This window comes from Stegodyphus dumicola, chromosome 2, assembly GCF_044657685.1.
Source record: "Stegodyphus dumicola isolate Sdum_Otavi_A_Nest chromosome 2, ASM4465768v1".
NCBI lineage: Eukaryota > Metazoa > Arthropoda > Arachnida > Araneae > Eresidae > Stegodyphus > Stegodyphus dumicola.
Genome location: NC_140769.1, coordinates 135845538 through 135858008, shown reverse-complemented (window position 1 = coordinate 135858008; position 12471 = coordinate 135845538). Strand labels below are relative to the sequence as shown.

At 29.8% G+C, this 12471-nt stretch overlaps 1 protein-coding gene across 3 annotated transcripts in view; it reads right to left on the bottom strand.

The window, feature by feature from the left end:
* Positions 1 to 209: 209 nt before the first annotated feature.
* LOC118195308 (uncharacterized) overlaps positions 210 to 12471 on the bottom strand; it is a 294732-nt gene continuing 282470 nt past the window's right edge. For all 3 annotated transcript variants that reach the window (XM_085811147.1, XM_085811146.1, XM_085811149.1), the window contains exon 4: positions 210 to 4395. In XM_085811147.1, the coding sequence (XP_085667273.1) occupies positions 4214 to 4395 (182 nt within the window). In that variant the 3' untranslated portion in view covers positions 210 to 4213. The remainder of the gene's footprint in view (positions 4396 to 12471) is intronic.

Below are 12471 nucleotides of genomic sequence, written 5' to 3'. Positions count from 1 at the left end.
TTTTGTCCGATTATTCTAATTTAATTAAGTGATCCCTCAAGGCAAGTTTAAAATGACATCAAAAATTAAAAATTTTGAAATTGATTTCCGAGTCGATTTTCGTCACGCAAGAGTCAAACTTCTTGTACTTTTATTTTTTCATAAGAAGCACAAAACATACTAAAAAAGTACAGGAATCGGGAAACTGCATTAAACGTTAGGTTTCCCTATTTGTTGATTTTTTTTTTTTTTTTTTTTTTAATTTGACATTGACAAAACATAAATATTTTCATCATTTAAAACACTTTGGCAATTGAAAGTATATGACTGCAACTAACAGATGGGAAAATAGAGGCTGGGGATGGACTTTTAGACTGGGTAAGAGAGTGGTGTATGTGTTTATTACAGAATTTTTTTAAATTAATTTCTTTCATGTCTTTGTGATATTAGTTCAGAATTTAATTTATTAGTTTTGGTCTATAATTTATATATACATGCATTTGATGCTGCCGATTGCATTAAAAACGGAGGTGCCCAACTACCAGTCCCATAAACAAAATTCTATGGGTAGCCATTTAAAAGTTCTATGGTTAGCCATTTTAGAGTTATGTGAGATACACATATATGTACATATAAACATCATGAATAAATCTCTTTTGAATCCAATTTAAATACATTTTGGAAAAAGAATCCTTTATTTTGTTCATACATCACAGAAAAAATTATCCAAATGGAATTGGGAACAGTCACAATTGATATTTTCATTGAAATCTGATATCTTAGATTTTTCGTGATTATAATACCTACTTTTTTTCATACAAGGTAGAAAAAAGAATTAAATGCATCTAAATAAAAATTTCATGTACATGACAATCCATACTCTCTATATATTATTCATGGTATATTAATCGAATGACATTATCAGCAAACAACTGTTTTACAATTATGTGCCAAATAATAGTTATAAAAGTGCCATTTATTAATCAATATTTGAATATCACTCCATTAAATGGCTGCCATTACTGCACCACACATTCGTTGAAGCAATGAAGTCAATTACATATCATAACACATAACATATCACCAGGAATAATGGTGACACTAATGCACTCAAAAGAGCCCAATTAAGCCAGTTTTAGGGCCAATGTATCACATAGTTTCAGAGGCCCCAAATACTCATTTTCTTAATTTTTATTCCTACAAGCATCCAAGTGATAAAAACTGCTGAACACTGATAATCTGACCCAAGTTCAAACCTCAGAACACAGACAGGCTGCATTGGAGTTTTCATGATTTTCCTCCCATATATAACATAAATATGAGTTTATTTCCTTTAAAAAGGTCTTTCATGAAAGCATCCCTCCTCTTAGACATATAATCCTGAAGTGCTTTGCCTTGATTTATGCAATACTAATCCTACTTTTCATGAATAAAACATACAGACACAAAAAACAAGATAATTTTGAGGTTTGCTTAAAATCTGGAGATTCATGCTCCAGAAATAACAGGCCGGGTTTGGTCTTTCAATTCTAATAATGTGGCATAATGTGTTTAGATAACTTTTTATTTGAGGTATCCCCATGAAAAATTATAGAGTTGGAATTCTTGATATAACCACCAAGAACAAAAGCCTAATGCTCAGTGATCCAGTTCTCTGTATTGAAAAGAAGGTGAACACAATAGCAGTTAACTAATAAAAAATGTTGCATTGTCTGATACAGCTCATGCATGACATCCATCATGCGACATGAATCAAAATACACTACAAATACGGTGCCATCTTATATAGCTGTATGAATGTATATAAATAATGTCATTTTTCTGAACTATTTGGTAATCAAAAACCTCCTAGGAGGCAGTACTGGCCATTTAAGAATAGGTTATTGAAAGGAAATTGTATAGCACTTCACTGTCATCTCTCTTTAATTGTGAGTTTTATTTCACCAACTCATGGATTTCTTTGAAGCTTTTTATTCATGAAAATTTACCTTCCTTCACCAGTGACATTCATTCCAATCCAATTCTATCAGATGCTTTAAAAATGCTAATACTTTAGCTTTTTCTCATTTTATTACTATTTTCCTCAACAGATGGTACAGGGTTCGTACACATTTCTGCACGTGAAAATTAAGTACTCTTAAGGACCATTAATGAAAAAGAATTAAGGACATATCAGCAAGAGGGAATTGAATAAATTGAATTAAAGATATTATTTATGCTTGAACTAATACCATCCTAAGAATAAAATAGATCTGTAAGTAGGATACAATATTATTAAGCATAATTATAAAATAAATTTGAGAATACAATAAACTTTGTAAAATTTATCAAGCAGCATTAAATATTTAAATTTATAATATTTGGACATATTTTAGAGAAGATTACTGACATTTTAATAAACAAAGTATTAGACAAATATTTAGAGAAATTTCTGCTTGTGTACAAACTGACTAGCATAAGATTCAAAGGAGGTAAATTTTACATAAGTCAAGAAGTGTCTGTTTAGTAAATTTACATTTCATTATGCCAGTATTATTAAGGACAATAAACACACTGCAATAACCAATCTTTCTAAAATGAAAAAAATGAAACAATTTTAATAATCAATGAAGACTTTCTTGAACAATGCATAACAACTCAAAATAAAGCTAAAACAATATTTTACAAAAATATTGAGTCAATTAAATGCAACAACATGTATTTGCATTTCAAAATTTATGTGGTAGCTGCATGCATTGTTAATACTGAAACACAGCTTATAAAAGACTAGTAAAAATATAAAATGAAATATTTAATTATTTAAGTACATAATATAGTAGCTGAACTGCAATTGAAATATCAATTAAACCTCTGATTGCTAGGATTTGAAAACTAATATTGCTGTAAAATAAATTATACTTATTACTTGCATTATGTTCTGATATTGAAACTTATGCTATCATATTCAATAATTATAGAATATTATACACATAAAATTAAAAGGGTAACGGTGCATGTCAATAGCAAAATGTTTTTTTAGATTATATCAGCAAATTAAATGCATAGCATAAATTACAATGTAATGTATTCATCTGAATATCACACTTTTCTCCCCACAAAATGGATTTCTGAAAATATACTCATCTTGTAAACATTAAAAAAAATATTAATATAGCTTATGCCCCTACTTTTGCATTAAATGGAAATACTAACTTAGTTTCAATGCCATTTAACTACATTTCTTGTAGAGTAACAACAATATATCAAATTCACATTTTATATAACTACAATTTTCCCCTCTTTTTTTTTTTTTTTTTTTTTTTGTTTTTCTTTAAACATTAAATAATATGGATTAATCTTACTTATAAAGCTATCTTAATACTCCCAAAAAAGTTCTTTTAATATTTTCTCAGTTCTGTATTTAAAAAAAAAAATAGATCAGACTACTAAAAGAATAATAATAAAAAAATTCATAATAAAAATTCAGATCAGAAAACTTCATTAAAAATTCTTATGCTCTTTTATACTAAAATTAGGCATTTGACCCGTGTTGCTACCTGTTGGAAAAATAATGTATTAAATAGTACATATGAGCAGGTCTTTTTTTATATAAAAATGCACATTAAAATGCATATCAAATACCTGAAGCTTTCTTGTGTTTGGGACAGTAAAGTACTTAATAAAATAACACATTTTAAAAAATACATATCTTACTGTTTTTTAGATGAAAAATTTAGATCAATATACATATAATCAGAAGAATAATAACAGATTAGATCAGAAAACTAGTAAAACAGCAAACTAGAAAAAAAATAAAATATTTTTATACCTCTTAAAAAATATAAATAAATAAAAAGAAGGTAGTGAATCACTGCTGCCATTTGCTAAGTAAAATAATATTTGAAACAGGTAATAAAGCATGTAAGACTTTTTCGTTACCTGAAAGAGAAAAAAATGGGACATGCAAAAATCAAGCAGTCAGAATCAGTGCCAGCAGATTCTAAATGGAAATCCAATCATAAGCAGTCAGAGAATTTATAAATCTTAATACACACAACTACATATATGTAGATATATATATATACAAAATATATATTAAAACAGTCCCATAAATATGTAAAAATAAATAACTCTTAAATGCAGTAAATAAAAATCATGCAACCTTAGCTGCAATAAACTTCGAGACATACATATGAGTACATTTTGTTCATCAAGAAGTCAGGTTAAAGCTCTCCTTTTGGGGTTGAAAAAGTTTTTATACTTCATCATCACAATCATCAGTGGGTAAAACAACTGACATCTGAATGGGTCGAAGTTCATTTTCAGTGATCTTCACAGTCATCTTCAGAAGCTGTTCAATGGCTACATTTCGAGCATCACTCTCTTGTTGCAGAGCATCATTTTCCAGGAGCAACTGCACAAGCGAACTGGATACCTCTGTAAAAATTCAGAATGCAATTCACATTTAATTTCATATTTAATTTTATGCATTTAACAAAAACTGTCTATCATTTCTGAGTTTAATCAACACCACCTAGAACTAACTCAAGGCCACGGCGCGCAGTTCGTGACGTCACTGCAGTAGGGATACTTTCGTCCTCGCCAACTTTAAGGGTGCCTTCTTAAATATCCATTTGACAGGCTTATTTAAAAACTGAAATTTTTATATTTAATTCTCATCGTTTATAAATCTGGAAAATACCTTGCTTTCATTAGAATGTGAAGAACCGAGATTTTTATTTTTAGAATGTTTTCGATACGAATAACTAGAATTTTTAATTCCGTTAAAAGTTATTACTGATGTTACTAAATTTAATCGCTGAGAAACTCTTGTTAACGAAAGAAACTTCACACTTAATGAATCGGAATTTTATTTGTACGCAATAATTAAACAGAAAGACAATTTAAGACATGAAGGCAGGATATAGATCCTAAAAAATTGAGATAAATTCTAACTGATTTAAATTATGAAGCTAATTTACCTGGAATCATGTAGCAACATAAAATCATTAGTTGAAAACAAATATAATTAATCAGAGATGTTTATTGGTCAAGGGTCGTATTAATTATACTTACAACAATTTATGCCTTGACTAATAAACATCTTTGATAAGTATAAGTAATATATCTTATTTTTGACATATGTTGCCGAATAATAATAAATACTCATGTTTGAAACAAATAACGCTAAGCTTGCAACGATTTAAATAAGTTTTTATAATTATTTGAGACATTACGTGCACAGAGAGAATTGCATATTATTTTGCATTTTAAATGGCAAATATCAAATCTCTGATAGAGGTCTGATATAGATCTAAATAGCTAACCTCTGATCTTTACAGGGAAATTTTATAACATGGTTTAGCAGTATTGTGTGGAAGGCAAATGTAACAAATCCTAAACTGGGATATTGAACACAACAAATGAAAAACACTATCATTGCATTATTACTGCCGAATAAAATTACTAACATATAAATGCCCTTAGGATGCACTAAATTATACATTACAATTCGAAACAATTTATACAGAAATACTTTAGATAATATGTATATGCTTATTTTCAATCAGTCAACTAAAAAGAGGAAGGATTGTTTTCAATCAGTCAACTAAAAAGAGGAAGGATAGAGGAAAAGAAGAAAATCATCGAAATTGTCTTTGCAGTCAATTCAGAATTATTCAAAACTGTCTGTAAACGGGGAACGATAAATATTGCTTTTTTTTATCACAGACTGCATTTCATCAAATAAAAATGTATGGCATAATATTTCATAAAGACTACATTTCTATCTTTAGAAAGAATTTAAATTGTAGTCTTTATGAAATATCATGCCATACATTTTTATTTCCATACGTATGTATATGCATGCGTATAAATGTATGACAATATATTCGATTTCTTTGGAAAAAAAAAAAAATTGCTTCGACATACTGCTATACAAAATATACAATTAGCTACCAAAGATGAGCATAACCTTTGAATTGTCCGAGGGTGAGGAGCCAAAATACACCCAGAACTCCTTAAAAATTTATAAGCATGGGGTGAAATTGTACATAAAATACTGAATAGTATCATACTCTCTGGAGAATACCGTAAGTTTTCTTTGGATGTATTAATTAATGTTAATTGCTCCCTAATGAATTGTATGGCTTTCTGCTTATTTTCATCGTATTGTTCTTCAATATTTTCTAAAGTTTCACAAACAGAATTTATTCTTAAATTCTGCACATCACTTTTAAATTCATACGACTACAAAGTTTAAAATAGAAATTACCTTATCTACATTGCCAACAGATGCTGGCAAAGTTAAATTATTAAATTTTTTAAGTTCAGTTTTCCCAATGTAAACTGAAAGTTCAAGTTTTTCGTTTATTAATGCTGAAATATTTATTTCAGGGCATGGTGTTAGCTCAATAATTAAAAAGATAGCTTCCCGTGCTCTTTTAATACAGTTCCACAAGCCAGGTAGCTTTTCTTTTCCCATCTTATCTAAAAATTCAGAAAAAAGAAGAAAAGGATTTTTCTTTTTCATTCGTCTGAAACTGGGATATACTTTCAGTTACAGCCCACTGAAGATTTTTATTTTCTAGCCTTTTACGACATTCATCTGGGCTTTCTCTCACGATAAATTCCCTTGAAATATATTTTGGGCAGTTTGGGAAAATACTAGGAATCGCAAAACGTTTTAATTTGTACCTCGATAAGGGAGCAGTCACCTTCCTTCCAGTCCTTTCATCAACGAATTCTTTACATTTTGAAATGTCCTCAGGGTGAAAATGAAGGGCACAAACCTATCAGCAAGAATTTGTATACATTAAGTTTTTCGGCTTTAAACTGAGCATACATTATTAAATTTCATTAAATTTGTAGCATAAGATAATACAGGTTAGGTTATTTTAATTATGGCAAAGCCTCGAGGGCTATCTGCCTAAGGGGAGGGATGCCTTCATGGAGGACTTTCTAAGGGAAACTGGCTCGTATATACGTTACACATGGGGAAAACACCCATGCAGTCAGCCCGTTGCAGCAGGCCACTAAAATAATATAAGTTAATGTTTATTCACGACTAATAGAAAGGAAATCCTACTTATCTATTAATTGTATAAAGTGAAACAGGTACTAGTTTTGAAGAATAATGTCTAATTAGATAGAAAAATCTTTTATCAAATAAAGTGTTGCATAAATTTAATTATTTACTTACAAAAAATACGAAACACTTGTATGCAAAGATTGTTATAATCGGATTTAATTATCTACACTAGAATTAAATACAAGATTTTGTAAAACTTCATATTTAATGATTTATGTTATATTAAGTGAATTTTAAGAATATCAGGCATGAACTCACAAAAATTTAAATAGCGTATTTTTTCGCATTAACATCAGAAACAAAATTGGTATTAATTACAGAGATATTATCAAGATTTTTCAAGGTCTTCGGATTTTAATAAATACGCTGTTCCTGTGACAAATGTATCGAGATATTTAAATGCAAGCATTTTGCAACATACAAAATGTATTTACAATTTTGAATATTTATTAATCCTACATTTAATTGAACTATAGATTGAACGATTAGCATGATGATAAACAGTATACTATCTGCTATAAATTAAATTAATAGTATGATTAAATCATCATACTTATATAATCACTATTAGACTTACAATAAGATTAAATATGTTTACTTTCTATAAATGTATGTACTCGCTTTAGTTTATGATAATTATAACATACTTAACACAGGAGCACTTTTTAAAGCACAAATAAGTATAAACTTATTCATTAAAAAAAAAAAAAAAAAAAAAAAATTAAAAAAAAAAAAACCGCAACTTACCTTCGAAAATTTTGTTGGCTTGAAATTACTTCTATGAATCGCCTTTATCCATTTATTTAAGAATTCTTTCTCTTTCGGAAAAGAGAAAACCTGTACTTTTGGACCATTTGGATAGTTCCCTTTACAGTTAGGTACACAGCATGTGTAAACCATATCAAAAATTTGAAAAACAAATAATAAAGTGGAATACTTATAATATAGAAATATCTGAAAAAAGAAAGAAAATGTCGACTGTTCTTATGGACGATTTCTGACCAAGTGACCGTCAAAACTCCGGAAATCCACCCACCACAGTCCTGGGTGGGGAGAGTTAAATGAAATACAATCCCTACTAACACTGACGTCACACCTCCTCCTGAGAAACACGCCGTGGCCTTCAGTTAGTTCTAGGAGGTGTTGGTTTAATACACATGGTACAGCTTTTACAGCATTTGGTACTTCCATGTTATCTGCCCATCAAGTACAGTGTTCCTTATTTTACATGGTAGCCTGCTAATGGTTGTGTGTGCATTGTGCCAGACATAACACTGGACTGGAGTTATTTTGAAAGTTGAATATCGTTTATAACAGAACATCAGAGACGAACTCCTGCCCTTGCTTACACCTTTCAGGAATATCGATTATGACAACTGCTCACATTATTTATTGCAGGTCCAAAGAATATACATCTGGTAAGCTTTGTCAAACTTATAGTTCTTATTGTCTCAATATGTCTTGGAACACAACTACTGACTGATGCAACTATCTATGAGAGGTATGTGTGTCTAATATGGAAAAAGGAGAATGTAAAAAATTGGTTTTCCCAAATAGCAATTCTCTGTTTTTTTTTTTTTTTTTTTTTTTAAATTAAAACAGGTTGATGTGCACATGAAGAGCAGAGCAAACTTCTCAGAAGAGAATTCTGCAGTTTGATTTTTACTTCCTTGTACGAAGTAAAAAGGAAGTATTGTAATCGCGAAAAGATTCAGGCAGCATATTTCAACGAAAATATCCATTTTGACCACTATCGAATGCAATTTAATGATGTTTTTGCGTGATATCTGTACGTAAGGACAGAATAAAATACTCTTTTCTTTAAAAAAATTATAAAACTGCTTTAAATTAATTCTGAAGAGAATTTTTCGTGGCGTCTGTACGAACGTATGTACGTACGTGCGTATGTACATATCTCGCATAACTCAAAAACGAGTAGCCTCAGAAGGTTGAAATTTTCTATATAGGACTGCTATAACATGTAGATGTGCACCTCGTATTTTGGTCGCAATCGGCCACACCAAACATATATAAATATATTCCATATATATATCCACTCTGTGACACGGCTCAGTGATCTCAGCTTCTTTACCCAGATATGTTTGTAAATTGTACATTTTTTTTGCTTTAAAAATGATTATATTATGTTGATTTTATCTTCCGGTTAAGGTTTTTATGCCTTTAGTAAATCTGTGTGCAATATTTTTAGAATTATAAGCAATTTTAAAGTTGTCTAAGTGCCACTAAGCCTTTCTTTATGGCGGCCATTCATGTTTACATTTGAAACAGGAGACTAGTGGATTTGTTGCCAATCTAGAGAATCTTAGCTTCGTAACAACAAAGATAACGCATTCATTTATTATTGCCAATTAAATCATGCTTAATTCTTTCTGGAATTTTTTCGAGGAAATAAGTGTTTGAGATTTACTTCGTAATTTTTAATATAGATATTTTGAGTTTTTATGTATTTTTGCCTTCTCGCAAAGTGAGAACTGAATTAATTAAATGAGAAATACTCAATCGTTTGTGAAAAACTGTTTCTTTTCTTTTTTTTTTTTTTTTTTTTCTTTTTTCTTTTTTTTTTTCTTCTTCTTCTTTTTTTTTTTTTTTTTGCTTAATTTCTTTTATACATCATTCTAGCTTTATTATAGTATTTGAATAGAACATGTGGCAACGATTAGATAAGTCTATTCTTTTAATGATATAAATTTTGTGCATTATAAGTTATAATATGAACAAAATATATAAGTTAACTCTTATATAATTATTAGATTATATAACAGTTAACTTAGTTTCCACTATGAAATTATTACAGTCAAAAGTCGTTAATCCGGACTCGTCGGGACTTCAGCGATTCCGGATTATAGATCATCAGTTTAAATCTCATAAGATGGCATGCAGAAATTCTAAAATTAAAAATATGAAACCGTAATTTATGAAATAAAGAACAATTATGATCTAAAGGGTATCAAAATTTACACAAAAAAAAGCTTAATATTTATTTGTTTACTTTATTAAACATTTCTTTCAATGTAAGTTGTTTAAGTTGCTTCATTTTATGTGATAATACTTTCTCTTTAATTCTATAAACAGACATAATTTCTTGTTCAGTTACAAAGTTCCGCTGTTCAAGTCCCGTTAATTGCTGTGCCGAGAATACTGACTAACTTGTCAATCGAAATTTTTTCGTTTTCACTAACCTCTCTGTCACATTCTTCATGTCTTTATCCATTTTTTGCAGCAATTCCACTTTTTGTTTGTTGGACATCGAAACATACTTTCGTTTTGTAGATCCTTTGGAAGTTCCAGCATCGGAAATTCTATTTGACATAATCGAAAGTTCAAGTTTACTTTTATAAAATTGCTCTTACAGTCTGCAAAAAATAATAAGCGGGATCCAATTCGAAGATTAAGGAACAACGCAATCATTAACATTAAGTGAAATAGATAATTAGATAATTTTAGCTTACACCGTCCGTTATACATTAAACGCACAGGCAAAAACGTATTCTGCACTTGCGCACACGCATATGCGTAGTAGTCAAGGTCTTGCGCGCACGCGTAAAATGCCTGTGCGCATGTGCCAACGCGGCGCATGCGCAGAAAGTTTTTAGCTTTGAGGTCCGGATTATGGGTGTCCGAATTAACGACTTTTGATTGTATATAACTTAACTGTTATATAATTATTAATACTGTTAAGTGAACTGCTATGTTTGTATGGTAAACAAATACTAGAGTGAATTTTAAAGAATGCATTTATTCTATTGTGGTTTATGCGCTGTCGGCAAAGTAGATTTAATTCAATCCAATAAATTTAAATGAAATGCAAAAAAAAAAAAAAAAAAAAAATGCGTATAATTTAATATTCCATACTAGGAAATTATGTGGTGTACACATCAGATTTTTTATCAAGTTAAAATAGCTTAATATGAACATGGACAGCAGTCCCAGTTTGCTCTGCAGTGCCAAGAATTCTGCTGTTCTCTCTCTCTCTCTCTCTCTCTTTTTTTTTTTTTTTTTTTAAGTTAAAATAGGTTGCTGTGAACATGGAATAAGAAAGTAGTTTTTATTGTGGATGTCTGTTGCATTTTTAATTTAGTTAATTTGTTACTGTTTATGAAACTTTATGTTTTGTTATGCATGTATGTTTTAAGTAATTTTTACTGTTTCAGTATGGATGTTTCTTGCACTTCTAATTTTGCTAATTTGTTGCTGTTTTATGCAATTTTCAGTGCCCCACCATTTTTTTTAAACAGCTACTATTTTTCATGTGTTAGGTTGGCAAATGATGGACCGATAATGTTTCTTGCACCCTTTACCGAATATCGGGTTTTATACTCCAAATTAAAAAGCACTTTTGTATGCTTCGTTCATATATAATATTAGAAAAATTAAACTTTAAAAGCAAAGCTTATACGTGTTATTAATGCTTCCCCGTGTTTAAAAGATAAACATTAAACTGAAAGAGATATAAAACTGTTTTAAAATATTAAATACATTATATAAAAATTCATGATACGAAATAGGGGACAGGAAGGAGCTTTGACAAATTTAGCAATGCAACTTAACTGTGTTCCATCCACACAAATACTTTCCGTGCACTTCTTGTAGAATGGCATATGTTTCAAACTCCAAACCTTACTAAATGTCACTAAAGGTTTTGCACTAAAGTCTGGTACCTGTGCATATAACAATTCTTACATTTTAACATGCAACATTAGCCATTTTAAAATTACTTCTTTTTTATTGTTTTCTAAATGTTAATGGTTTTTATTAATAAATAGTGATATATGTAATATACTAAGTGCACAGTCATGAATCCGATACTTTTAACTTCTAGCTGTAGATACGGCTGGGTGAATAAGGCTGTGTGGATAAGGCAGATTATATTTTAAAGTTTAAATATATGAACCAATCATACAAAAGGCAGGAATAAGATGCTGACAAAACTTATTTCAGCGAATCACTATCTTTATTTTTAGGATCACATCAAAAATTATTTCTTTGGCAGATAAATTACTTTTTGATCATATTTGAATACAAATAATTTTTATATACACAGATAAAAAGCTACGATGTCATTTCAGGGAGAGAAGCACAAGCAGCTTGAAGTTGTTTGCATGGCAGAAGTCAGGGAAGAAAGGGAAGCATAGTGCTCATGAGTCAGTATTTATACTTTGTAGGTACAGAGAGTATTCTAAGCTATGATTGGTGTCAATATTAGTTTTAGTTATCTTTTTCAAGCAGTGTTATGTAATTTTGGAATGATCTCGAATTTAACTCAATATGTGCTTGTGAACTTAATCGGCACTGGAAGAAGCGATCATATTTCAACACAAATACAAGACTACTCCAAATTGATTAAAAAGACCAACTGCCTTAAATATAACGCATTTGACGGCATATAAGACACACTTTTTTTC